At 31.2% G+C, this 27,966-nt stretch overlaps 4 protein-coding genes and 1 long non-coding RNA gene across 10 annotated transcripts in view; 2 read left to right on the top strand and 3 right to left on the bottom strand.

Moving 5' to 3' along the window:
• Window positions 1–557: 557 nt before the first annotated feature.
• On the bottom strand, window positions 558–4,859 carry LOC139808524 (pheromone-binding protein Gp-9-like). 3 transcript variants are annotated; one of them, XM_071770599.1, is made up of 5 exons: window positions 4,721–4,807; window positions 1,879–1,987; window positions 1,551–1,666; window positions 1,102–1,216; window positions 558–864 (listed from the first exon to the last, which is right to left on the bottom strand). In XM_071770599.1, exons 1-5 carry the CDS (start codon window positions 4,760–4,762, stop codon window positions 722–724), a joined length of 525 nt encoding a protein of 174 aa, XP_071626700.1. In that variant the 5' UTR covers window positions 4,763–4,807; the 3' UTR covers window positions 558–721. The 3 variants fall into 3 exon arrangements, with proteins under 3 accessions (XP_071626700.1, XP_071626699.1, XP_071626698.1); XM_071770598.1 differs by lacking the exon at window positions 4,721–4,807 and adding an exon at window positions 2,081–2,221; XM_071770597.1 differs by lacking the exons at window positions 558–864; window positions 1,102–1,216; window positions 1,551–1,666; window positions 1,879–1,987 and adding exons at window positions 3,240–3,487; window positions 3,723–3,837; window positions 4,169–4,284; window positions 4,497–4,605 and having other exon boundaries at window positions 4,721–4,859.
• Window positions 4,860–5,806: 947 nt separating this feature from the next.
• LOC139808520 (pheromone-binding protein Gp-9-like) lies at window positions 5,807–7,404 on the bottom strand. The gene is made up of 5 exons (XM_071770591.1): window positions 7,284–7,404; window positions 7,059–7,167; window positions 6,732–6,847; window positions 6,356–6,470; window positions 5,807–6,140 (listed from the first exon to the last, which is right to left on the bottom strand). Exons 1-5 carry the CDS (start codon window positions 7,323–7,325, stop codon window positions 5,974–5,976), a joined length of 549 nt encoding a protein of 182 aa, XP_071626692.1. The 5' UTR covers window positions 7,326–7,404; the 3' UTR covers window positions 5,807–5,973.
• A 695-nt stretch (window positions 7,405–8,099) lies between these two features.
• On the bottom strand, window positions 8,100–10,371 carry LOC139808519 (pheromone-binding protein Gp-9-like). Of its 2 annotated transcripts, XR_011730887.1 has the most exons (6): window positions 10,217–10,371; window positions 9,880–9,979; window positions 9,464–9,579; window positions 9,056–9,170; window positions 8,254–8,401; window positions 8,100–8,175 (listed from the first exon to the last, which is right to left on the bottom strand). XR_011730887.1 is itself a non-coding variant. In XM_071770590.1 (5 exons), exons 1-5 carry the CDS (start codon window positions 10,355–10,357, stop codon window positions 8,304–8,306), a joined length of 570 nt encoding a protein of 189 aa, XP_071626691.1. In that variant the 5' UTR covers window positions 10,358–10,371; the 3' UTR covers window positions 8,194–8,303. The 2 variants fall into 2 exon arrangements, 1 of the variants encoding a protein (XP_071626691.1); XM_071770590.1 differs by lacking the exon at window positions 8,100–8,175 and having other exon boundaries at window positions 8,194–8,401.
• Window positions 10,372–11,707: 1,336 nt separating this feature from the next.
• On the top strand, window positions 11,708–14,762 carry LOC139808178 (pheromone-binding protein Gp-9-like). Its single transcript, XM_071769873.1, has 5 exons — window positions 11,708–11,844; window positions 12,092–12,170; window positions 12,968–13,080; window positions 13,245–13,356; window positions 13,561–14,762. The coding sequence occupies exons 1-5, from the start codon at window positions 11,803–11,805 to the stop codon at window positions 13,668–13,670; spliced, it is 456 nt and encodes a 151-aa protein (XP_071625974.1). The 5' UTR covers window positions 11,708–11,802; the 3' UTR covers window positions 13,671–14,762.
• Window positions 14,763–17,734: 2,972 nt separating this feature from the next.
• The window catches only part of LOC139808007 (uncharacterized), a 324,746-nt gene continuing 314,514 nt past the window's right edge, over window positions 17,735–27,966 (top strand). For all 3 annotated transcript variants that reach the window (XR_011730773.1, XR_011730774.1, XR_011730772.1), the window contains exons 1-5: window positions 17,735–18,024; window positions 19,760–19,890; window positions 20,042–20,214; window positions 20,679–20,770; window positions 21,002–21,043. This is a non-coding gene — a long non-coding RNA (uncharacterized lncRNA). The remainder of the gene's footprint in view (window positions 18,025–19,759; window positions 19,891–20,041; window positions 20,215–20,678; window positions 20,771–21,001; window positions 21,044–27,966) is intronic.

The raw sequence follows: 27,966 nt of genomic DNA on the forward strand, positions 1-27,966 counted from the left end.
AATGGACATTTTTACTCATGAGAAACCGGTTTTTAGAAATCGGTTATAAAAAGTTTCGGAAAAACGCTTATAAAACATTTCTGAAACGTGTATGTGCTACCTGGGATATGTTACACTCTTTTTCCAAATATGATGTTTAAATAGCTAAATGTAAATAAATTAATTGGATGATTATTTAATAATTTATTTAATAAATTAACACTATAAACCATTTTATTAAACAAAGTCAATAATCTTATACTTAAAACTTACTTGATTATATAACTTACTTTCATTTATGCAGTTATCTAGACCTTCAAGCATTTTTGAAATTGATGGAATATTTGTTCCTATGGTAAACGAAACCGTTCTCGTAAGTTTCAATGGAAAGGAGATTATAGTAAAGGAGAGATATTATTAATATGTGTAAGAAGTTTTTAATGATAACAATATTACAAAATATACAAATTCTTTATTAAAGAATGTATTATAATAAGAAGTTTAAAATTGTTTTTATAAATATGGTTATTTATATAGTTAGAAATGAGTTCAACAAATCAAAACAAATCAAAACACAATTCTCATATTTGCAGCACATTTATTAAATCAGATAAATAAAAATGGAAAAAATATATACAGAAGCTCATATATATCTATTTATTTAAGGTAAATTATATTGTGTGTGTATTATAAATGTGCATTAATAATATGGGTGATATTCAATTTTTGCATTTATTTGTATTTATTTAGCTTGTTCTGTTACTGCTTCGTCTTCTGTATCTGAGTCTAATTCATGTTCATCATGTTGTTCTAATTTATGTATAGCTTCTGCGATGCACACGTTTAGAGAGAAACCTTTCTCACATTCTTGAGTAATACTTTTCGCTATATTCATAAAAATTTTATAAATATAATTAAATATATTGAAATATATGTATAACATATTCTATGAGACTATTATATTCTAATAGCAAATGTATATATTGTTCCAAAACTTGTATACTACACATGGAAAAAGTGTGTACACAATACATGTTTTTGTAATACTTTATTTCTTATTAACTGTAGTGTCGTAGTATTCATATATTTGTAATAATTATAATATAATAAGATATAGTTTACCTTTTTTTATGCATTTACGCGCAACTTTGTGTGCTACGGCTAGTTCAGGACCGTCATTCATTATTTCATTTAATTTTGCATGAACTTGAGCTTCCTTAATGTTTGTTCCTTCCATCTAATATTATTAAAAAAAATTATAAATTGTAGGAAATAGTAGAATATAACTTATAATTATTTCATGCATTAAAGAAGTTATACAATTCAAAATGTATTAATTATTAATTAAACAGCATAATATATTTTTATTAAAAACATATAATAATATTACTTTGTGTATTAATTGGTCATTAAGTACATATAACGTTTTATTAATTGTATTAATAGTTAATGCATTATTATTAAACTACTAAATCTTCAATAATTAGAAATGTTATCATTTATTGTAACAGGTTATTATTGCATTATTGGACATTATGTATAAAATATGTAACATATTTGTAAACACTTACTAAATTCTGTTTCTTTAAGATACACGCAACCCAGCAGCCATTTTTTCTTGTTCTCTCTGCATTTTCAGGTTTCACATGAAAGTTATTCATTATCTGTACTTCGTTGTAGGGGTCTTCTATAAAATAAAATAAAATAGATCAACGTACAGGGAAACGTTTTTACAGCCAAAAATTGTTTTTACAAAAAAGTTAACTCAATTAAAATATTAAAAAATTGTAAGTAAGACGAATGCCCAATTAAATCAGTTAAAACAGAATTAATTTAAAACTGATCAAAAGAAGAAATAAAAATAGAAAGTTGGCAACAATGTGTGTAATTATAACTTACCTTTAGTCATATCATTTTCAGTCAAGCAAGCTTCAGCATCATTCATTATATTTGATCCAACTGCACTTTTAAGCCAGTTTTTTAGTTCTAATGAGCTTGATGACTGAAACTTATAAAAAATATTTTTATTTTATTTACTCTATATCTTTTTTAATGTATATTTTTAAAATTAGATTTTGTAGTTTATTAAAATAATACTTACAACAAGTATTAAAACACAGGCGCAAAACACAAGACTTTTCATTTTGTACGGATTATATCTCCACTGTACTAAACACAATTATTCATAGCAACCGCAGCTGCACCGTATATATATTCTCATGTCAAAATATAAGATACGTGGGTCAAAGAACTAAGATCATAGATTATACAAACATTAGTTGTATAACATTAATGTATTAGAGATTATTTACCATAATAATAATACGCCAATATTATCTTGCAATGTGGATTGGCGCAAATATATAAAAATAAAATAAATAGTAGAGAAAAGTCTCTTATTATGAGATGTCACATATATTTTACGTGATTACCGAAAGTTCATGTGCAGAAGTAAAAAATTTAGTATGTGAGTGCACGCATGGTTGAATAATGAATTTTCCACTAAACAGGTTTTACTATAAGGGCAATAAGTTCATGATGGAACCAACAGATAGAACCTATTAGTTTAGCAGAAACCTCGCTATCGTGTAATAGGAGACCTTTCTCTAACAATAAAGTAAGTAATAATAAAATTATTGTCAAATTTTGTAGGTTCCAAGTATTTATTTTAAATATTTATGTATTGTTTTAGAAGCTAAATCTTGATTTAAATTAATATACGCTTTATTTATGTAAAGCATCCTTGCATTATTAAATTATAAAATATTATAATGTTTTTAGAGCAAACATTCTTTTTAGTTATATATTAGAATAATAATATGGCAGTATATTAAATGCAAAGTTTATTTTATTAAGACTATGCTATGAGATTACAAATATATAAATAATACCATGTATTTTTAGTATGTTATAGAAAATACTAATGTTGTAACGCAAACTGTACCGTAATTCCAATAACACCACCGATTAAAGATAACAAAACTGTTCTTGTAGTTTCAATGTAAAGGAGATTAGTAAGGGAGCGATATTATTAATATGCGTTAAAAGAAGTTTTTAATGATAAAAATATTACAAAATAAACAAATTCTTTATTATTAAAAAATGTATTATAATAAGAGGTTTAAAATTATTTTTATAAATGTGTTTATTTTATATACTTATAAATAAGTTTTTAACAAAATTAAAACACAATTCTCATATTTGCAGCACATTTATTAAATCATAAAAATAAGAATGGAGAAAATACATACAAGAGCATATATATTTATATATCTATTTATTTAAGGTAAATTATATTATGTGTGTATTATAAATGTGCATTAATAATTATACGAGTGATATTCAATTTTTGGATTTATTTGTATTTATTCAGCTTGTTCTGTTACCGCTTCGTCTTCTGCATCTGAATCTAATTCATGTTCATCATGTTGCCCTAATTTATGTATAGCTTTTGCGATACACACATTCAGAGACCAACCTTTCTCACATTCTTGAGTAATACTGTTCGCTATATTCATAAAAATTAAAAAAATATAATTAAATAATATTGAAATATATACATATATAACATATTCTATGAGATTATTTATTCTAATAGCAAATGTATTGTTCCAAAACTTGCATACTGCACATGGAAAAAGTGTACATAATACATGTTTTTGTAATACTTTATTTCTTAGTAACTGTAGTGTCGTAGTACTTATATATTTGTAATAATTATAATATAATAAGATATAATTTACCTTTTTTTATGCATTTACGCGCAATTTTGTGCGCTATGGCTAGTTCAGGACCATCATTCATAATTTGATTTAATTTTGCATGAACTTGAGCTTCATTAATGTTTGTTCCTTCCATCTAATATTATTAAAGAAAAATTATAAATAGTAGGAAATAGTAGAATATAACTTATAATTATTTCGTGCATATAAAAAGTTATACAATTTAAAATATATTAATTATGAATTAAACAGCATAATATATTTTTATTAAGAACATATAATAATATCACTTTGTGTATGGTTGTTAAGTACATATACGTTTTTTATTAATAAATATTGCATTATTAAATTACTAAATCTTTAGAATTACTAAATCTAATTAGAAGTTTTATTATTTATTGTGACAGGTTATTATTGCATTATTGGACATTATGTATAAAATATGTAACATATTTGTAAACACTTACTACATTCTGTTTCTTGAAGATACACGCAATCCAGCAGCCATTTTTTCTTGTTCTCTCTGCATTTTCAGGTTTCGCATGTAAGTTATTCATTATCTCTTCTTCGTCGTAGGCATCATCTATAAAATAAAATAAAATAGATCAACGTACAGGAAAACGCTTTTACAGCCGAAAATTGTTTTTATAAAAAAGTTAACTCAATTAAAATATTAAAAAATTGTAAGTAAGACAAATGCCCAATTAAATCAGTTAAAACAGAATTAATTTAGAACTGATCAAAAGAAGAAATGAAAATAGAAAGTTGGCAACGATGTGTGTAATTATAACTTACCTCTAGTCATATCATTTTCAGTCAAGCAAGCTTCAAGATCATTGTTCACGTTTGATCCAACTGCACTTTTAAGCTGGTTTTTTATTTCTGATGAGCTTGATGACTGAAACTTATAAAAAATGTTTTTATTTTATTTACTCTATATCTTTTGTAATGTGTATTTTTTAATTTAATTTTTGTAATTTATTAAAATTATTTAAGTAGTTTATTAAAATAGTACTTACAGCAAGTATTAAAACACAGGCGCAAAGCACAAGACTTTTCATTTTGTACAGATTATATCTCCACTGCACTAAGGGTAATTATTCATAGCAACCGCAACCGCACCGTATATATACTCTCATGCTAAAATATAAAATACCTAAGTTAAAGAAACAAGATCATAGATCATACAAACATTAGTTATATAACATTAATGTATTAGAGATTATTTACCATAATAATAATACGCCAATACTATCTTGCAATGTGGATTGGCGCAAATATATAAAAATAAAATAAATAGTAGAGGAAAGTTTCCTATTATGAGATATCACGTCTATTTTGCGTGATTGCCGGAAGTTCATGTGCAAAATTGAAAAATTTAGTAGGTGAGTGCACACACGATTGAATAATGTATTTTCCATTAAACAGGTTTTACTCTAAGGGCAATAAGTTTATGATGGAACCAACAGATAGAATCTATTAGTTTATCGGAAACCTCGCTATTGTTCGTAATAGGAGACTTTTCTCTAATAATAAAATAAGTAATAATAAAATTATTGTCTGCAAATTTTATAGGTTCCAAGTATTTATTTAAAATACTTATGTATTGTTTTGGAAACTAAATCGTGATTTTAATAAATAGACGCTTTATTTATGTAAAGCATTCTTGCATTATTAAATTCTAAAATATTATAATGTTTTAAGACTAAATACTCTTTTTAGTTATATATTAGAATAATAATATGTCAGTATATTAAATGCAAAAATTTATTTTATTAAGATTATGCTACGAGATTATAAATATACAAATAATACAATGTATTTTTAGTATGTTATAGAAAAAACTAATGCTGTAATGCAAACTGTACCATAATTCTAATAACACCATCGATTAAAGATAATGAAACTGTTCTCGTAGTTTTAATGGAAAGGAGATTAGTAAGGGAGAGATATTATTAAATATGCGCTAAAAGAAGTTTTTAAAAATATTACAAAATAAACAAATTCTTTATTATTAAATTATTATAATGAGAGGTTTAAAATTGTTTTTATAAATGTGTTTATTTTATATACTTATAAATAAGTTTTAACAAATTAAAATACAATTCTCATATTTGCAGCATATTTATTAAATCAGAAAAATAAGAATGGAAAAAATACATACAAGAGCGTATATATATCTATTTATTTAAGGTAAATTATATTGTGTGTGTATTATAAATGTGTATTAATAATTATACGAGTGATATTCAATTTTTGCATTTATTTGTATTTATTCAGCTTGTTCTGTTACTGCTTCTGTTACTGCTTCTGTTGCTGCTTCGTCTTCTGTATCTGGGTCTAAGTCATGTTCATCATGTTGATCTATTTTATGTATAGCTTCTGCGATGCACACGTACAGAGACCAACCTTTCTCACATTCTTGAGTAATATTTTTCGCTATATTCATAAAAATTTTAAAAATATAATTAAATAATATTGTAATATATGTATAACATATTCTATGAGACTATTATATTCTAATAGCAAATGTATCGTTCCAAAACTTGCACACTGCACATGGAAAAAGTGCACATAATACATGTTTAGTAACTGTAGTGTTGTGTAGTACTTATATATTTGTAATAATTATAGTATAATAAGATATAGTTTACCTTTTTTTATGCATTTACGTGCAACTTTGTGTGCTATGGCTAGTTCAGGACCGTCATTTCCCATTTCATTTATTTTTGCATGAACTTGAGCTTCATTAATGTTTGTTCCTTCCATCTAATATTATTAAAGAGAAATTATAAATAGTAGGAAATAGCAGAATATAACATATAATTATTTCGTTCCTTTAAAAAAACTATACAATTTAAAATGTATTAATTATAAATTAAGCAGCATAATATATTTTTATTAAGAACATATAATAATAATATCACTTTGTGTATTAATTGGTCGTTAAGTACATATAACGTTTTATTAATAGTTATTGCATTATTGGACATTATGTATAAAATATGTAACATATTTGTAAACACTTACTAAATTTTGTTTCTTTAAGATACACGCAACAAAGCAGCCATTTTTTCCTGTTCTCTCTGCATTTTCAGGTTTCGTATGTAAGTTATTCATTACTTCTTTTTCATCGTAGAAGTCATCTATAAAATAAAATAAAATAGATCAACGTACAGGGAAACGTTTTACAGCCGAAAATTGTTTTTACAAAAATGTTAACTCAATTAAAATATTAAAAAATTGTAAGTAAGACGAATGCCCAATCAAATCAGTTAAAACAGAATTAATTTAAAATTGATCAAAAGAAGAAATGGAAATAGAAAGTTGGCAACGATGTGTGTAATTATAACTTACCTCTAGTCATATCATTTTCAGTCAAGCAAGCTTCAGCATCATTTTCTATGCTTGATCTAACTGCACTTTTAAGTCGGTTTTTTAGTTCTGACGAGCTTGATGACTGAAACTTATAAAAAATATTTTTATTTTATTTACTCTATATCTTTTTTAATGTGTATTATTTTAAATAATCTTTTGTAACTCATTAAAATTATTTAAGTAGTTTAATAAAATAGCACTTACAGCAAGTATTAAAACACAGGCGCAAAGCACAAGACTTTTCATTTTGTACGGATTATATCTCCACTGTACTAAACACAATTATTCATAGCAACCGTAGCTGCACCGTATATATACTCTTATGCTAAAATATAAAATACGTGGGTCAAAGAACCAAGATCATAGATCATACAAACATTATATAACCTTAAGGCTGACGTTCCATAGAGCGGATAACGCGGAAACGGAACGAGTGTATCACCAATCACGGGACCGTTTTGACGGAATCTTTGACAGGATTCTATCAGAATGATCCCGTGATACGCTCGTTCCGTTCTGCGTAATCCGCTTCATGGGACGCTAGCCTAATGTATAGAGATTATTTACCAAAATTATAATACCTACTTAAATACTATTTTGCAATGAGGTGGATTGGCAAAGATATTGAAATAAGATAAATAGCAAAATAAAATAAAATAAATAATAAGATTATTGTTAAATTTTGTAGATTACAAGTATTTATAATATATGTGTTTGTTATAACTATTTATTTAAAATATTTATTTGTTGTTCTAAAAACTAAATCTTGATTTAAATGAATTGAAGCTTATTTATGTAAAGCGTTTTTGCATTATTAAATTGTAAAATATTATAATGTTTTAAAAGTAAATATTTTTCTTGGCAAATACTTATTTTATACACTAGAAAATAGTAACATGGTAGTAAATATTTAAATGCAAAAATTTATTTTATTAAAGCTATGCTACAAGATTATAAATATACAAATAGTACAATGTACCTTTATTTTTTCTCGGTATTGTTATATAAAGTAAATAAATATAAAATTAAAGATATTTTTATTCTCTCTATTTCTATTTACAGTGTCTTTAATTTATCTATTAAATTACGGGGGAGACTGAAATAAAAGAAGATGTATTTTCTTATTAAAATTGTATTCTGTTCTTAAAGAATAATTGTTAATTTTTATACATACATATTATACATATGTGTAGATATTTAATTGTATTTAATGGTTACCATCCTCTACATTTTCAATAGTGATTGGAGTCTGTCTGCAATTTTTACGCCACATTTCATTGCTACAACACCTTTCTTGCATCCTTCTTGCGGAGCATGTTTTACTAAAATATATAAAAAATGCAATATATTAACAGTTTTATATTAAATCCAATAAAGTTATCAGAAAAAATGCAATGCATCAAACATGTATTATATATATATGTATATAATATATATATTTTATGTGATATCCCTTACAGCACGAAATATTGCAGCAACTTGCAGCAACATTGCAATATTGCTGCAAGTTGCTGCAATATTTCGTGCTGTAGGGGATATAATATTTATCTGATTCTTTTTTTTATTTAATATTTTATATATAGATATATTTATCTAAATAAAATTATATATAATTATATACATATGTATATGTATATGGAGCGATAAAAGCCATAGTGGTGTAAGTCAAATTCTTTAAGATATTGACTTGTGTGCATAGATGCAATCTATACAATACAAAAATTACATTTATGTACACGAGTCAGTATTTTAAAAAAATTGAGTTACACCACTATGCTTTTATCCCTCCAAATTTAATGATATTAAATATATTATTAAATAAAAAATATATTATTATATCAAAATTACTTTAATTTTAAAAATAAAAATAATTTTTTTAACCCTAATGTGTAAAACAAAGATTATTTATTATTTGTGTTTGTTATCTTTTAATTAAATTGTATACTTCGATATTTATAATAAATATAGTAGTTTACCTTTTGTAACACAATCACGTATTAATTCTTCTGCTTGGGTTTGCAAGGGATGATCAGCAAATACTTTATTCATATCCGCGTAAAACTTCTCTTCCTTAAGTTCTGACCCTTCCATCTAATATTGATATAAAGAATAATAAATCTTAATTAAGTTTTCAAAAAAAATGTTATAAAGACTATATATATAGATTACTATTTCTCGCTTGTATAAAAAGCTTATAATGCTACGTAAAGATGATAGTTTTTAATTAATAAAATAATTTTAACATTATTAATAAATTCTGGAATATAAAGAAATTATTAAGCTATTAGTAATCTAAGATTTGATTAATATCCGCGTACTTTACATCAAATACTGCAAACGTAGGTAATTATATAAAACTTTAGGTTTATCTTTTAAAATCTTACCCAATTCAGTTTTCTTAGGAGGCACTCAACGACACAACCATGCTTTTGTGTTCTTTCTTGAAATTCAGGCTTTTCAATGTTATTATTTAAAATATCTCTTAAGTCATAACCATCATCTAGAAAATAAATAACAGCATTAAAAAGGAATACTCATTTACTTATAGTACATATTTTAGGTACTTAAAGGAAAACATTTTTTAAATTAATTAATTTTTTAATAAATTTGCTAGTAAATAAAATATAATTAAGTTTTACTTATTTTATTGTTTTACAAGCTTAATTTTTAATATACATGTAGAAAGTGTCAAAGCTCAAGATGGAAGATATCATTTATTTAAGTATCTATTAAGAAAATATTGATTTAAAATTGATCGGACGTAAATGAATAAAATATATTTAGGGTACTTATTGCTTACCATAGTTCATACCAGCTTCAGTAAGACAGGAATTCGAAAATCCGTCATTACCGTCTTTACTGTCTAATTGACTTATTATAGTCATAGATGAAGTAAGAGACTAAAACATATTTTACAGTTTTATTTAAATATTATTATAATTATACTTTTTTTAACTAATTTTTTACGTGAAAACATTTTTACGTTGATGATATGTTAATATACATAGTACTTGCTGTTTAAAACTAAATATGTAGTATGAAAACTTTTCTATTAAATTACATATAGGACTTCTGCCACTTATTGCTTATATTTTGATTAAATTTTAATAGAGAAAATAATAAATAAAATAACTTACAATACATGCTAAAGCGCAGATACAGAGCTCGAAGATTTTCATTTTGCTGATATCGTTCTGTGCGAGGAAATGTTGTTTTGTGGAATCTTTGCGGTTATTGGAAGATGTCGTATTTATACTAATTGCAAATATAAAGTGCATAGGTCAAAGATATAAAATCAACTTAGCATCCGAGAATTGCAATTCTTGGATTGCTTATCATAGTCAATTTATCATATCGTATTTACATGAACTAAGCAAACTGTTTACTTGATTGAAGATAATAAAATCACAGAATTATATAAAATATTATTATTATTATTATATTAAATGCATGTAAAAATGAAATATATATACATACGTTATATAATTTTATATAGATATATAAAATGTTAAAAAAAATAAAATATATTACCTATATATATCAGATATATTATATCAATACTTAGACTATTCATTTTTTCTAATAATTTTATTGGATTTAATGTAAGACTATTAATTATAATATATTCATTGCATTTGTATAGATATATTTTAGTAAAAAAACATACTCTGCACAAAAGTTGCTGGAAAGTTATTATAGCTTGAAGTGTGGCGTAAAAGGTGCGTATGGATTGTTCCTTTCTGCAGTACTAATGAATATGAAGAAGATAGAAAGAATGAAGAAAATAAAAATAATTAAATACAATTAAATATCTATACATAATATGTATAATACTTAATAATTATTCTGTAAGAACATAATACAATTATAATAAAAAAAATAAATCTTCTTTTATTTTAGTCTTGTCTGTAATATAATAAATAAGTTAAGTACACTGTAAAGTCTGTAAATAGAAATAGAAAGAATAAAATATTCCTAATTTCATATTTGTTTACTTTATATGTATATCAATATAAAATGTAGCAAAAGTACATTGAATTATTTGTATATTTGTAATCTCGTAGCATAGCCTTAATAAAATAAATTTTTGCATTTAAATACTATCATATTTTTTCTAGTCTATAAACCGAGGAAAGTGATGTTTGCTCTTAAAACTTATCTTACATTTTAAAATGCAAGAACGTTAAATAAACTTCTAAGTCATTTAAATCACGATTCATATGAATGACGTAATATTCCACTCATAAAAAAGCCATATAAGAGATTTTATTGTTGACATTTTTCCACGATGTTGATTGGTTCTCTCATTGCCCTGACTTCGTGAGCATCTAGCTGTCATCGCATATTTTAACTGTTTTATGTGTATCAAGTGTCAAGAGATTTATAATGTAATAGTAAACATTAAGTCTAGTAAACATTAAAAAATAATTAAGAAGTAATCAGAATATGAATATAATTATATATATATATATATATATAAGAAAATTGCTTACATAAGTCACATCTTAGCAATTTACATTAGCAACAATGTAAGTTTGTATGAGTGACTTATCATTATATTTTGTACAAGTACTTCATGTTTATGTAATCTATGATCCTGCAACACTAATCTATGTATTTTACACATTCAGACTATACATAGTATAAATACGATGCTGTTAGGCTCCAGTGCGTTATTGTACAAATGCGTTTAACATATTAGTGGAATAATTTTATCAATAAGATGGAGAAGCTTATATTCTATATTTGCACTTTTGTACTAATTGTAAGTATCTTTCTGTAATAAAAATTAAATATTAATAAAAGAATAAAAAATTTCTTAGAGATTCAATAAAAATTTCTTCACAAATTAATTTTAATAAGTTATAATAAATATTAAGGTATATTATTGTTGCACATACATATAATTAATATGTTATAATATCTATATGTATTACGTATGAAAAGGAAACTTAATTAATATAATAAACATTAAGCAAATATTAAGCAAATAAAAATTGTGTATATTTTAGTCTTTTACTATTGGCTCAAAGTTGGGAAGCCGCGAAGAACATTACATTACCTGCTTAACTGAAAATAATGTATCTGATGGTAAGTTGCTATATATTATACATAAACAGATTTTTATTTAATTTGCATATCTCTCTTCTGAATTACAATAAAACAAAAAATATTATATGTTTAATTTTGAGTCAGTTACTTTTTAATAAGAAAAGTATATTATATGTTATTTTCATATAAAAAAGAATTTTATAGAAGATACCTAAAATAAAAATTAACCCTCCGTAGTCACACCTATTTTTTCAAACAAGGAAGTCACTCTGGGTCATTTTGACCCAAGACGAACTTTGACCGTTCGCCATTTGACCATTTATCCACCGATCGTGTTGAAAAAATTCTCGAATGCACTTGCGATATTGCTAAATTGATTGCTATAAAAAAGAAGGGCCTCAGGAATTTTTAACATATAAAAAAAATTCGCGAAAAATTTGTTTACGTGCAAGATATTTACGAGCAAAGTTGAGGCTCGGGTCAAATTGACCCGGTGTGACTACGGAGGGTTAAATAAAGAGCTTATTTATAGCATTTTAAAATCTGAATTTGTATAAATATTAACCATTTTAATTATTTTCAATAAATTATTAGAATTTTGAAACATAATCGCAAACTTATTATTTCTGAAATAATTAAAATAATGTAAAAAAATATATAATATAATATTTTGGATATTCTAAAGAAGTCTGTTTTATCTCAAATATATTTAAGAATTTATATAAAAATTTATCAACTTATAAACTTTTGTTAGAATATAAATGACATAGAACAAGTAAAATTTTTGTAATTATTTACATATATACAATATTCATATTTTTAAATACATTTTCTAGATGACATGTTTACGATACGAGATATAATAGAGGACAAACACAAACAAGAAAATCAAGAAAGAATAAAAAAGAATGGTTGTGTTATACAATGTTTGTTACAAAAAGAAGGAGTAGTAAGTGATATTTTTTATTATCCTTATAAAAGGATGCTTGAGTTACCAACTAATAAAACACTATTTAGAACATAAGAATGTAATCTTTGTGTGTAATGTTATTATACAATAATGTTATATTATAATGCCATTAATATTTTATATGTTTTTCTTGTAAATATCAGATGGAAGGATCGGAATATGACGTAGAGAAAATGCATAACGAGTTTACCAAAAGAACAAATGCTCCATCAGGTTCAAAAAAAGTTGAAACTCTAGATAACTGCATAAATGAAAGTAAGATATATAATCACTTTTTAAATATAAGATTATTGACTTTGTGCAATAAAACTTTTTAGTGTTAACTTATTAAATAAATTACTAAATTATCATGCAATCAATTTATTTACATAGCTATTTAAACATTAGATATGAAAAAAGAGTGTAACATATGTTCTTAATTTTTTTATTATTTCTTAATTAGTTTTTTTTCTATTCTAGCAAAGGACCTCACAGAAAAATGCGAGAAAAGCTTCGCTCTTACGGAATGTTTCGTGAAAGCTGAAGAGAGAGAAAAATCCAGGCATCTTCCGATTGAAAGATTGGGATAATCCATCCGGAAATTAACAGACGGATGTTTCCGATCTTTTATATCGGAAAAAAAACTCAATCAGACCAAAGTGATATCCGACCCAAGCTATCCGATCCAAAAATTGATAAACATTTGATCCAAGAAATCCGTTTGTTAATTTATAGACGGATGATCCGATTATATCTTATCCGATTATATTTTATCCTGAATATGGCTGATGACAAAAAACGAGACGTCTGTTATAGTCGTGGATGTAAAGCAAAGCAGAGAAAAACTTAAGTTATTATAGGCTATCATACAACAGCCTTTTACGAATTACACTCGTATGCATTTTCGGGATAAGATAAAACTGCACACTTGCACAACTTCACACATTTTGGCAATCATAAATGATATATAGTACAGAAAAATGATAGAAAAACACTACAAAATGGTTTTAGCCTTTTTTCTCGTTTATAATGTTTTTTTTAAGCTGCAGATTTCATGGATTTTTGTTAAGTATTTTTGTTGCGTGCCGACTCCGGAACTATATCAAAATCCGAGTCATTTTTGGCTAAAATTATATGGAATAAATATGTTCTCGTCAAGATATAAGTCAAGAGATAAGGATTTATATTATTTATTTACTGTCGTCAAAATCGCCAATGTATCACTTAATATTGTCAATTTATATAGTGTCAATCGTGAAACTATATGCTTTTATCGTTACGGTTAATTTAACGGCAGTCGCCAAAGTATATATACTATTGAACGGTATAACTTTTCGGGACATTGTCTCATTTCTATTATAAGATTTCGGGATTATGACATTTCGGCACATTGTCACGTTTCTAAGATTTCGAGATTACGCCCTTTCGGCGCATTGTCACGTTTCTTAAATATACGAGTTTTCAAAGTTTGGCACATTATTTTTCGGGACTTTGCATGTCCACCGTATTTTATATCCCACGCAAGTAACCTAATGTCGAGTTAAGACCAGTATATACCATACTTTGGTAATGTTGAAAATAATATTACAGAAATTTGTAATTTTATCTTACGTTACAACAATTTATGTAATATAATCAATTAGGAACAAACGACAACATACAAATAAATATTGTGAAAAATTCTTCCTGGATTATTTTCACCCAGAATAAAGACGTTTTCAAAAATGTCTTTCATTTAATGCTAAAAAAATTTATTCAAATATTTGATTGTATGAGCGGATTGTGAATGCACCAGGAAATTAAATAACCAAACGCTAGAATTAATGAAAATGCAACTAAGAGACCATATGTAGTTATGTGAGCAGTGAGCTAAATTAACGATTGCGGCCGATGATGCAAAGTTCGGACGTTTTATAACTTAACTTTTTTAAATGGTTTAAAAATGTTCGCGAGAGATGTCAATACGTGACCTGTTTCGATGATCATAAAAATAATTAGCTGTTTAGCTGAGACACAGATTTGTCACAATAATAATCTCAAGAAATTACGCTCATCTTATCATTTCCATGTGTTCTTTAATGCGAAACATAACTGTATCACACATGATTAAATGATAAAAAGTTTTAGAATGTTGTTGCATACATAATGCAAGCCAGCGAGAAAAAAGAGCTACGAATGCCGTTGTAGTTAACTCAGCGAGAAAGTCAGAGCGTCGAAAATGAGACAAACGACACTAAACAAATCTCGAGAAATACATTCATCTTATCATATTGTTATGTATCCTTATATCCTTTAATGCCAAGTATATTCTCTCGAACAAGATTAGACGATAAAGAGTTACAGAATGCTGTTGCATAATGCATAGCCGTGCAACGATTAATAAATTCTTATATATCTCAGCAACCACCTCACCACAGATATAAACATCATTCAAAAACAACATAAACTATTGTAATTAGCGCTAATGTGGTTGCAATATCATTAATAATACATCTGACATTAGGGAGGAAGCTGTGACAGCGTAAACGACGCTGCTTTGGAAGCAGGCCACTCGCTACTTAAAATAAACCTTTAAAAATCAGCAAAAACTTCAAAATATTTAGGATAGACGACCGTGCACGCCGCGCGCCGCGCGCCGGCATTCCCGGAATCGGTGATCTAGGTCAAGGCCAATTTAGAAAGTGGATCAATAATGTACAGCTGCTCGTGACAACCGCCCGCCGCTCAAATAGGTCAAGGCCATGTGTCGCTGGCTTGACGCGAGAAAAAAAATCCTCCCTATCGTTTATCGCAAATATCTGAGCAACCACCAAAGATATAGAGATGATTCAAAAAGGACTGTTTAGTTTATACTCTGCGCTATTGGAATATCTCGATTTTATTACTGACAATTACGTCCTTCCGTTTATTTAACATGATAAAGCACGCGAGTGCCGTAAAGATCGGGCGCCGAATGATTTCTGACTTTTATAAAACGCTTATATCTCAGCAACTGTAAATAATAGAAAAATGATTTAAAAAGGACTTTGTGCTTCGTACTTTGCCCTATTGGAATTACTCAATTATACTAAGTACTCGCAGTTATGTACTTTCGTTTATTAAAGCAATAAAGCGCGGAGCTGTCCAAAAGAATCGCGCGCCTCGCCATTCATCATTCTCATTAAACTTTTATATCTCGGCAATCGTAAAAGACAGACAGATGATTCAAAAAGCACTTTTTAGATCGTGCTCTACTCTATCAGAATTGCTCACTTTTATTCATTAGCAATTATTTATTTCCGTTTATCAAGACGAGAAAGCGCGCAAAATCTTAAGGATTCTTTGCAACAATACAGAACAGCGCGTTTCGCATACGGACCCGTGTATATCCAACATCGAGTTTAACTGCACCGTTCGTGCACGTCGAATGTATATACGAATGTACCACTTATTGTCAGCTTGACTATATAGGTTTTCGGTCTTTTTTGCGCTCCCTTTTCCTTCTTCCAGAAGGAGAGAGAAAAACCACTTTAATCTCACTCTTTCGCGATTCTATCACATAATATATATTCTCTCAAGCCTCTTACTAGACTGCGCGAAAGTTTCAAGAGCTCGTAATTTTCAGAAATATCCGAAAATTCTCTGTACTTGGTTTCAATTAGAAGATTTACGTACTATTTCTGAATTTTAAATAAAAAATTTTACTCAAATTTCTACTTTACTGTAGCTTATGCTGAGTAGTCAAAACATCGCAGTTTTTTATCAAAAGCATCAAAAGCTTATTATAAGATTCTCTCACTTATTTCGTAATGATTTTTAGGAGAATCGATTTTGATGGACGATCAGCAATAAATGTTATTAACTCTTTGCATCAATTTTGAAAGGATATGTAAACATAAAATTGAACGAAACAAGTATTGAAGTCTATATCAAAGATTGTATTCGTATCTTAATATTAGCGAATTTGGGCGCTTGCACTAGTGCACACTGAGTGCGCACTAAGGCTTAATTGTTCTTAATCAATTGTTATATTTACAGATCATTTTAAATACTTCTTAATCTATAAAATAATTTGTACAGCATCTATATAGATATTACAGATTTTTTTTATTGGCTAAAAAGTTTTTAAATGTGTATTTAAGCGACTTTATAAATATAAGAATAGATTATAAACAAGCCTTAGTGCGCACTCAGTGCACCAGTGCAATTAAGCGCCCGAATTCGCTATTAATATGTCTTATTGTTAGAGAAATTTGTAAGACATAGAACTCAATAATGGATTCGTCCATTCGTAAGCTAAAATGGGAATTAAAGCGAGCGATAATACAGCGAAATCCGCTTGCTGACTATAATTATGCGATAAATATGTGTTTTCCTCTTAAATACAAAAATTTTAGTCAAATTTAGTCTTTGTGAATTTATTATAGTTTAACAAGCGTCAAACATTTAGATGCATTCGTCGCCGTCGCCAGGGAGCTCTTCTCGGAATTCAAACGCTCGAGGATCACCTCATTATTTGAGCCAATCGCGTGTTTTCGTTATCGCGCGCGTATATAGTAATTTCGGCAAATATGCCGCGCCCCGCGCGCCCCGCGCCCGGCCGCGCGAAGGAATGTAAATGTAAGGGGTGGGGGTGGGGGAGAGTCCGCCGTCCGGACAGTTCCCAGCAGGACACCGCGCGATACGGCCGCGCGGGCCGCGACGTCGCGACGCGACGTGGATCCTTTCGACCACGATGTGATGTGTGATGTGTGTAATGTGGTGGACACGGTGTTCGCGAGTATCGCAATTAGAATAGCGGACATGGCCGCTTATCGCGAAAAGTGCGGGTTAATCGTCGTCCAGCATGGTGTACGCGACGCTTGCGGAATGCGGAGCCTGGAATATCGACCTGCGATCGAGGCCGGCGTTCGAGACAATTTTACATCGAAGGCATCCGAGTGCACATCGTGCCTCGCCTCTCCTGTAAGTACCCAACGCTTAATATTCGTTTGACGCGAGTAATTGCGCTCGTGAATGCGATCGCAATGTCGATATCGTCCCGTCGAGAAGCTCGCGCGGTTTTCGTCGCGAGCGCGATACGTCCGCCATGTTTTCCGCCGGTGCCGTTTTCGTGGAAGACGATCGTCGCGGTCGTTTCTTTTCGAGTGACGGGACAAATATTATTTATACGCGAGCGTTAATTCTGTCTTAACTTACGATAATTTTTCCGCGTAAACGGGGATTGTTCAAAATCGATTGGTATACGTTAACTTTTTCTTCTTCCTCGTTTACTGAATCCTTGTTTAAGACATTTTCGTTATTTTTTTTTTTTTGAACTTGCAGCTGAAAATGATCAAAAATATATTTTAAAAGAAATGCCTATACAGATTTCTCTAAACATTTTTACGTAAAATGTTGATATTTAATTATTTAAAGTATAAAAACTATTAAATTTAATACATAAATGTGTAAAAACTTAAATTAAATGTATAAAATTATTATTATAAATAATTTGGAAATTTAAGTTTGTCAATTATATTTTTAACATCATCCCTTCGTGTAAAGAAATTTTAAACACATTAATCGGATTTTAAATATTTTATTCAACTACAATACATTCAATATTAATGGTTGTTAAGGATCGAACATAGCAATCTCGATGTAAGCATCGGGCCGCGAGGCTGACCCCTACGTGCCTGCCGTCAGTTTCGTGGCACGTATTCGATCCGGGGTTGTCGATCACGCCGCCCCGCGTGGTTGATCACGCGTCGATGCCGCCCCACGCACAGGTGCGAGCATGCCGGCGTTGTCGAGAATCGGAGCACGGCGCAACTCCGAACACGCAACAAGTGTCTTTGTTGGAGATAACTGCGCTCCTCGCGCAACGCCGTCAATCATCGGATCAATCAGAGAGCGCCGCGTTCCGGATCTCTCCCCCGTTTCCGTCTCTCGAGAATTCTCCCGGCGGAAGAGAACGGCCTCGTGGCAGACTCGTTTCACACGTCTCCAAATCAAGTGATTTCGGCAAAACGGCAAATATTCTGTGTGCGTGGTTTCTCCACCGATTCATGCGTGGCATTGCCGCCCAATAAGTTGTTAAAAGTGCGTGATTGTCAAGGAACCCGAGACTTTCGACTTCGTATTTGAAATTTTATATGCGGTGCCTGCATAAAAATTTCCTACACTTTTATATTATTTTTAGCACTCGGGTGGGGAATCCGAACGCAGCCCTGAATGGTGCTGGCATAAATCGCGCTCCGCTGACATTGCTATGATGTCATTTTGTAGAATTTTACAATCTTAATTAATTTTATAATGTCTAACATTCCTTTTGTAATTCTCTAGCTCGAGAATTACAAAAGAAATTATTAATTTTAATTTTAAATTTGTAAAGTGATTATATGGTTTTAAGTTTTAATACTTGATAGGTAATCTAAACATTTAAAATTAATTAACCTCTGATAGCAAAGCGTGAGTGTGCAAAATCATGCAAGCGTGTTGGTGAAACCAATTTATGTATATATATATGTGTATGTATATATGTATATATATATATATATATATATATATATATATATATATATATATAATATATATACATACATACACACCTCGATACACATATACAATAAAAAGTAATATAGAAATTAAAATTTGATTGAATTAGTTTAATAATATGGATTCATAATATAACTATTTGTTATTATTTTTTTTGCAGTTGGTATAGAGCTGGTAGAGCTGGATAACAAGGCACAAGTAGCACAGCTGCTGGACGATAAAAAGAGCTCCACCAGACGTGGCTCGCGGTCCAGTCTGGCTAATATCGAACGTGAACAAAGTCATGAAGAGGTGAGTCTCTTTCTCTCTCGCGTTTGTCATTTTGACATAAAAATTAGCCGTATGCACTTTTATATGCCATGCAGTAGTTGACATAAACATTTATAGCCGTCTACTATCCTTTTCTTCTTTTTTTTTCGTTTCGCCCCGTTGTCCGGCACAGCCTGATCTGACCGAATTCTGGCTGAATTTCATCGGCGACCGCACACGCACGCATTTGAATGCAATCGAACGCAGGCAAACAGTTCGCTGCCACTGGTGTAAAAGACGCTACACGAAGGACAGCGGCGAGCAGTGGCCACCACCAACATAACTAGTGCTAACCCGGGTTTAAAAGTAAGATTTTCCTAACTTTTGGCATTTATTCGTTATCTATATGGGCCAGGCGGATTCCGTTTTTCGTTTTTCGTTAGCTTCTATTCCGCCTTATCGCATCAAGTCCGTTTTCTTCAGCTGCGTATTCTGTATTTTTTTTTGTAACAGTTTTTATCTCTCCTCTTTCCCTCTCGCGTTATTGGTCGTGTCGCGGAATAGAATCGAGCGCGTGATTGTCGTCGGGAATGTCGTGCCGCACGGTATGTATTCAAACGATTGACGCGCGTCGGACGTGTCTTTGCAAGCGAATCTGTGCGAGCACATGAAGGAAGCGGCGTCGCGTCGGACGAATTGTAGTTTCGCGAAATTGCATATTTCTCGCGTTATTCTTTCGTCTCGATACAATAAAGCTGCGCGTGTATAGAAAGACCGTCGTGATCGTGAGTGTCGTACACATAAAGTATCAAGTGATTCTTATATTCCAGCAATTGGTACGTGAGTGGCAACGAAGACAACGGTGAGGGCTGAGAGGAGGAGGTGGCCCGGGGGGCATCAGGCGCCGGCGAAACAACCATAGGTAAGTAATTTATTATTGTTAATTGCGGAACAATAATTCTCCGCAACGATTATACTGCCCATTCTGTATGATATTTTGCATTAACTTTTGTGAGACAAATTAAATATTTGATGATATTTAAATATTTATACAATATTTAAAATATTTAATAAAGTATTTGCGACATTATACATTAGTATTTGTAACAGTTCTTGAGCACTATTTTAATTTGTACAAATTCGTATGTTACAGATGAATATGCAGTTTCGATTTCGCTGTTGCGCATCAGTGTTGGTGAGTCGTTACCACGATTATAATCATTGCCAGTTTAGTTTGCCATTTTCCTATATAATGAGACAACGATCGATCGAGCCTAGTTCGTATCGAATACGGGGGAAGGTTTTGCACATTATTATTATTTTTTTCACATTGCTTATTGTCTGTTCACAATAGCAGCCGCCAACGAATAATTCGCTTTCGTGTTTTTTTCTTCTTTTCTTTTCTCTTAATACACCCAATGCGGAAGCATCGATAATAAGATAAATCGATAAGATCGATAAATGGACGATAATAAGTATAAAATTGTAAAGTAAATAAGTAAAGAATAATAAAAGGAAATGGCAAACAATTTCTCTACTTATTCCTAAATTAAAGAATTGGAAAGTTATAATTATATAGGTACGAAATAAAATCTTATCAATATTCTTCTATCTATATATCTATTCTTTGCGAAATCTCGGCATGAGGATTGGTAGCTGCGACTACGAATTCCGTTGCGTCTTTCGCGATGGCCAATTACGACACGTTTGTTAGGTAATGGTTGTGTGCGACTGGTATCGTATACGTTATTTTTCATTTACCGCAAGCACGTGTCGCGTGACCGAGGAAGCGCAATACGCGCGGCACGCGCGTCTCCTTACGATTCGCTTCGATTAACACAGTCACGTTGATTCGGTTGATTGCATCTGCAATTCGTACAATAAAGCCTCGGCCGATGACGGCCGAGTCGGGATATGGACTGGCTAGTTACATGAGAGACTTACACAAATAATATAATCGTAATAATAATCGTCAATCGTATTTTCTCCAAGAAGAAACGACTCCTATGCAGCTCGTTACTTCCTCGACGTATAACTCGCGCATTCAAGGATGCTGTTTCCTTCTGAAGCGGGTAGATGAATTTTATTGAAAGCATAATCAGTTGTAGTGACTTAATTCTTTCCGTTGGAGTTAGTGGTGTGTTGCAACAATTGCAATACTAATAAAGCAATTGCGATCGTTTTGAACGATTCAAAATTATGCATTGTAATGATTATTAAGATGATCTGAAAATTCGTTTATTAAATTATATTTTAAATAGAATTGTTAACACGTGCTTGCGGTAAATGAAAAATAACGTATACGATATCAGTCGCACACAACCATTATCTGACAAACGTGTCGTAAATGGCCATCGCGAAAGACGCAACAGAATTCATAGTCGCGGCTACCAATCCTCATGCCGAGATTTCGCAAATAGATAGATAGAAGAATATTGATAAGATTTTATTTCGTACCTATATAATTATAACTTTCCAATTCTTTAATTTAGGAATAGGTAGAGAAATTGTTTGCCATTTCCTTTTATTGTTCTTTACTTATTTACTTTACTATTAGCAATTTGCTAATTAAAAAAAAATTTAATTTGTTGTTGAGGCTTGATTTAAGCCGTAATCCCTAAGAAATTTCCAAAAGATATTGCCGTGTAAGTTTTTATACCCTTTGATTGCTGCTGAACGCATTTTCTCTCATGAATTTAAATTTTCGTATATTGCATAGGCATAATTTGGTGAATAGTCATTAAATGCAAAATTTAATGCTTGACTAAATTTTTTTGAGTACTTTGTTTTGGTGCATAGTACGAACCAAAGATACCTCTGCAAAATATCATCCAGCATCTTTTCTTTGATCTTTTTGAATTTTTTTTATCGCTTTAGAGCGCTTCTTCTCCCATGCATTTTGTCATGTTCTGTCTGTTGCTTGTTTGCGTTTTGGTCAATGCATTTAAGGAATTGACCAGGGATTTGGACAAGTCGTGTGAGTTAGTTATTATTATTGCTCGGGACCAAAAAGATATCGGAGTTTAAAAGTTTCGTAACGAGGATCACTTTTATCTATCTGATTGTAGATAATAATTAATAGTTGACAACGTAATCTCATTACTAATCTCTTTTGAACTTATTATTTAATAGTTAATTTCATAACAGTGCACTATAGATCTTACCGATATCTTTCCGTTCGTTTTCCCGTTCGTTTTCCCGTTAGTAGTTCAAACTCGGACTAGTCAGCCTTGTTTTATATAATAATATGCATTCATAATAATATAAACTTGTTATTCATAAAATAAAATGCGTTTAATATTGTAAACATAAATTAACGTATAAGCTATAATAAAGTTAAAATTTCTGTCATATGTTATTATAATAATATATTATAAAATAAAAACAGCCGTCATAAAGTTAACATGTTTGTAAATCTTTACTTGCAAACATCGCAGGTGTAGACAGATTCGTCTGCCCCAGCACACGCACTGTAGGCCCAGAGCTCACACTGCGTGCACCGCACTCCCTCTTCATTGTTGTTCCTCAAATATTTTCCAAGACAGAATATGCATTCTGCATCCTGATTTGCTGAATTATCGTGCATAACTTCCACATCAGAAGTATTAGAAGTATCAAACGTAAGAATATCCACATCGCTTTCGTCACTTGTTTCAGATCGACTTTTATCCTCGCTTTCATCAGTGTTCTCGTTTTTCTTCTTTCCTTGTATGATGTGCAAGTAGTTATTAACTCCATACTTCTTTTTTTCTTCATCTTCTGCAGCCGAAACCACAGATTTGTCCACTGGAAATATTCCCGTTTCCTCAAAGCCTTTCTCTGCAATTTCTCTAGTCTGGACTCTAGACTTTCAGATAGGCTTTCCCAAACAGCTTAGCAATATCACAAGGGCTCACAGGTCTCGTATTGTACCTTAAAAACAAACCGACTTGTGCACCGTAATGAGATTTTAGTTCTTTCATAAAAGTTTTTTCCAAAGGTTAAAATTTATCTGTGCAGCATGGTGGAAGACAAATAATCTGTACGCACTTTCTCTTTCTCTTTCCCTTTATTTCTATGCAACGAGCCTTTCACGCACCCTTTCAAGTTTCGCTCGCGGCGTTACGTGTGCGCTACGCTCGTGTCCAAACGCGTGAGTATGCGTGTAACTTCATCCTCGACGAGCGATGTACATCGTCCGTGATTTACCTCGCAAATATACAGTCGGGCCGAAAGCGTCTGGGAATTTATACACACAACAGTACGTGTGTGTGCGGGTGTATGGAGTAAAAGGTAATTAATATCCAAAAAAAATTGCAATAAAATATGCAATAATTCTTTTAAATTTTATTTATTATCAATTACAGTTTCACCTAAATATAATTTAATCGAAATAACTTCTTTATAAGCTGGTACACTTTTTTCAACGACGTGGTAGTAGTTTTAATGTCTTTTTAATAGCATTCTGAATTTTTCGAATTTCTCTTTGATCAACAACGTCCTTTACTTGTAAGGGTCATGTTTCCAAATTAAATTTTTTTTTAATCAATAACGAAAAGCACATTCTTTAGCTATATTTGCTTTAAATATGTCATCGGTAAAAGCTTCAACAATATTTCGGGTCGCTTCCGTTCAACGTTCTAATTTAATCTCATACAAAAATATCTTTCGTATACTAAAGCTTTTTGTGACAGCAAAATTAAAGAGAAAACCAGAATTATATAAAAATAAAATAGCAATAGATTTACAGTTTTGAAATCCATTGATTGACAGTTTAATAGCAATCTTTCGAGCAATCTGTGACATATGCAACTAAATTTGGCGTAAATAAATATTTATGCCAAAAAGATGGAAATGCGCACATTTTTGCTCAATATGACAGATGCTTGTAACGTTTGACGAAAGTTAGATTTTTCAATCATTTTCATTAATAGCTGATATGAGGAAAGCACATATTTTTATCGAGTCTCGATTCACCTGGCGCAGCCACATAAATTGCAATTAACGGTAATAGACGTGAACAACTCGCTGACGGACATGTCATGGCATTTCATAACTATAAACGAGGATTTATGTTTCTTATCTTAGGACTTATGTTAGTCTGTAATGGAACTTAAAACTATCTTGGCAAATTTCATCACTTTAATTAGGTACGTCATTGAATAAAATATGTTTCATATCCTGAATGACATAAATACATATATTAATGTATACTAAATATGCAATTCACGAAATGTCAATCTTTAGTGTCATGTGTATCGTAACATTTTTCGGTTTTGGCCTTTCTTAAGTCCGATCGTTCATTTCTCGATAATAAATAAAAGTATGATATATATATTATGCTTGGAATATATTTCTCTTTAAAAATGATAGATATATGTCTAGAAATTGATTAAAATATATTAAATTTGTGGGGTTTTTACCCCTATATATACATATATACTGTTTGTACATATATTTCTAATAGGTAAGCTCAATTTTTCTAACAATGAATTATTCCATCCTTCTTTTTTTGGTGCTGTGGATGAAGGGATGCGATCTGCAATTTTATCAATCTTTTGTGATGGAGTGAAATTGTTTATCTAATAGTTCTATTGTGGTGGATAAAATAAAAAATTCTGAATTAATTAATATTGATGATTGAATAATTATTTTTTCCTAACGCGAGCGTTAAATGGGCCGCTTTTCGCGCTTGTTTTGAGTGAGCAAAACGATCCATTTCTCCACTAGTTGAGAAATGGAGCCATTTCTCGTTTCGCTCGTGCGATCAACCTCACACTCATTCAGAATCGACCATTTTTTCCACTAGTTGTACAATATACTATTTCTTTATCGCGCTTGAATCTAATGACTCTAAATATTGCACACTTTAAGTTTCAAAATGAAAAATTTCTTTTATAACGCGTAAAAAATCGATTTGATCTGTCGTAGATGTCGTGGATATTTGTCAATAATTTTTTTAATGATTCGTGCATCCTCGCCTAAGGTCAAAATCCATATTAAGTTGGTATGTATGTATCGATTTATTGTGTGTCTTCGTAGGGTTTACAAGGCGTTTTTTTATGAGAAACGTACCCAAACCTCTTACAAAAATGTGTAATCCCCCTTCATTTATTTCCTGGCCATGTGCGACCTCACACTTAATCTTTTTTCCTTCCCTTAACCCTCCCCTTTTCTTTCGCGTTTTCGTTCGTTTCCTTCCACATCATCCTATCTCGGTTCTTCCTTCCTGTCTACTTCCTGCCCTGGGTCTGTTGATCATCGTCTGCGCCCATGCAGAGTTTCTCCTCCAACTCTCGTGATCTCCTCCGACATCCTCTCACTCCTGCTCTCCTCCACTCTCCTTCCTAATTTGGCTTCCCACTCCGCTCTCTCTCTTATCCTAACCTCCACCGATCTGTCCTCGTCTATCTTTACCTTTAACCTATTTCCCGCTTTCTTTCTTGCCTCTAGAACCCTCCACTTCTTCTCCTCATTCTCCAGTCTAACCAGCAACGTTATCCAATCCCCTTTCAGCCCTACCATCCTCACCTTTCTTACCTCCGCCTTCATTTTCAGGCCTTCCACAAAGAGCTCCCTCACCTTCTCTAAATTTGATTCCTCTCCTACCCACCTCTCCTTCTCGATCCTTATTATAACGTTCTTCCTTCTCATTTCATCTTCGCTTCTCTCATCCTCTCCTGCCCACCATTTCCTTCTCCCCGTCCTACCTTTACTCTCCTCGCCCTCCTCCCTTCTCCCTTTTCCCTCTCCTTGCTCCATTCTTTCCAACCTTCCTTTCAGACTCTTTACCTCCTCCTTCAACTCTTCCATCTCCTTCTTCCTCTTCCCGTCCTCTACCACCTCTTTTAGCAACTTCTTCACTTTCTCCTTTACTGCCTTTTCCACCACCTCCTCTACTATACATCTTTCTTCCATCCTGAGCTATCTCTTTCGCTCTCTCCTTAACCTTCTACCCTTTCACCACCAAATCTTTCTATGCTCTCCGCTTGCTTCTCTTTGCTGTTCAACTCTCCTTACGACCTACCTTCTCTACTACCACCATGTGCGTTTCCTTCCTCTTCACTTCGCTCCATCGACCCCCTCTTTCGATCTCTCGATCTCCGTGTCTGTCCGTCGATCTCGTTGCAAATCCGCCCTTCTTTTTATTGTCGCCCTCTCCACTCAGTCTTACCAACCTTTGCTATCAGTCGCCCATTATCTCGGTGCCCAGCGCCGCCTCGGCCTTCTTCTTCGCACTATCTCGTCCCATGACTTACTTTTTGCCATCCTTCCCCTCTCGTCCCCGCCTCTTCACCTTTCCTCTCTGTCTCCTAACCTCAAAGTGATTCACTCCCTTTCTTTTCTCACCATTCTCCGCTCACGTCGTTCTCACACTCTCCTCTATTTCTTCCACCTCCTCCAAAATCTTTAAGTTGGCTTTTCTTACCTTGTTTATTAAATTTAAAGGGGAGGAGTTTTTGATTCAATACATTTCTTAAAAGCTTGATATACGAATGCCTTTTCAAGATCAGTCCAACGGTTATCACCGCGGCAGTTATCAGATGGTACTTGTAATTCGTCCATTTCATGTTGTTCAAGCACGGGCGTTGCAATGCACCTGTGTTCGTCACGCTCTAGTTTCATCTTAGATGATTGCTGAAAAGAGCTTCTATTTTTTCATCAGCTTTCTTAGTTTTTTTTTTTTTTTTTTTTTTTAAAATATTTACGATGCAACCAAGTATTTATAGCTCCTGTAGTTCTTCTCCCCAAAATATTTAAGTTAGCTTTTCTTACCTTGTTTATTAAATTTAAAGGGGAGGAGTTTTTGATTCAATACATTTCTTAAAAGCTTGATATACGAATGCCTTTTCAAGATCAGTCCAACGGTTATCACCGCGGCAGTTATCAGATGGTACTTGTAATTCGTCCATATCATGTTGTTCAAGCACGGGCGTTGCAATGCACTTGTGTTCGTCACGTTCTAGTTTCATCTCGTACAATTCCTTCGATAGTTCTTCGATTTCTTGATCAGCTTTCTTGCGGCCAGTTTTCACATTCTGTATTTCAGTTACTTTTTCTTCCAATTCCTTTCGCAACGTTCGAATGATGTCATCCGTCTCGAGACATGCTTGGTTTTCAGCGTCTGGGATCTTACTC

This window comes from Temnothorax longispinosus, chromosome 2 (genome assembly GCF_030848805.1).
Source record: "Temnothorax longispinosus isolate EJ_2023e chromosome 2, Tlon_JGU_v1, whole genome shotgun sequence".
Classification (NCBI taxonomy): domain Eukaryota; kingdom Metazoa; phylum Arthropoda; class Insecta; order Hymenoptera; family Formicidae; genus Temnothorax; species Temnothorax longispinosus.

Excerpts from the sequence above, each read along its gene's own strand:
- LOC139808524 (XM_071770599.1), bottom strand. The coding sequence starts at position 4,762 with ATGAAAAGTCTTGTGCTTTGCGCCTGTGTTTTAATACTTGCT. Across the intron at positions 1,988-4,720 it reads CCTGTGTTTTAATACTTGCT|TTTCAGTCATCAAGCTCATT; the intron begins GTAAGTACTATT and ends ATTTTTTATAAG. Across the intron at positions 1,667-1,878 it reads TGAAAATGATATGACTAAAG|AAGACCCCTACAACGAAGTA; the intron begins GTAAGTTATAAT and ends TTTATTTTATAG.
- LOC139808520 (XM_071770591.1), bottom strand. The coding sequence starts at position 7,325 with ATGAAAAGTCTTGTGCTTTGCGCCTGTGTTTTAATACTTGCT. Across the intron at positions 6,848-7,058 it reads TGAAAATGATATGACTAGAG|ATGACTTCTACGATGAAAAA; the intron begins GTAAGTTATAAT and ends TTTATTTTATAG. Across the intron at positions 6,471-6,731 it reads TCTTAAAGAAACAAAATTTA|ATGGAAGGAACAAACATTAA; the intron begins GTAAGTGTTTAC and ends TAATAATATTAG.
- LOC139808519 (XM_071770590.1), bottom strand. The coding sequence starts at position 10,357 with ATGCACTTTATATTTGCAATTAGTATAAATACGACATCTTCCAATAAC. Across the intron at positions 9,980-10,216 it reads TCTGCGCTTTAGCATGTATT|TCTCTTACTTCATCTATGAC; the intron begins GTAAGTTATTTT and ends AATATGTTTTAG. Across the intron at positions 8,402-9,055 it reads ACGTGATTGTGTTACAAAAG|TAAAACATGCTCCGCAAGAA; the intron begins GTAAACTACTAT and ends TATATATTTTAG.
- LOC139808178 (XM_071769873.1), top strand. The coding sequence starts at position 11,803 with ATGGAGAAGCTTATATTCTATATTTGCACTTTTGTACTAATT. Across the intron at positions 11,845-12,091 it reads TTTGCACTTTTGTACTAATT|TCTTTTACTATTGGCTCAAA; the intron begins GTAAGTATCTTT and ends TGTATATTTTAG. Across the intron at positions 12,171-12,967 it reads TGAAAATAATGTATCTGATG|ATGACATGTTTACGATACGA; the intron begins GTAAGTTGCTAT and ends TACATTTTCTAG.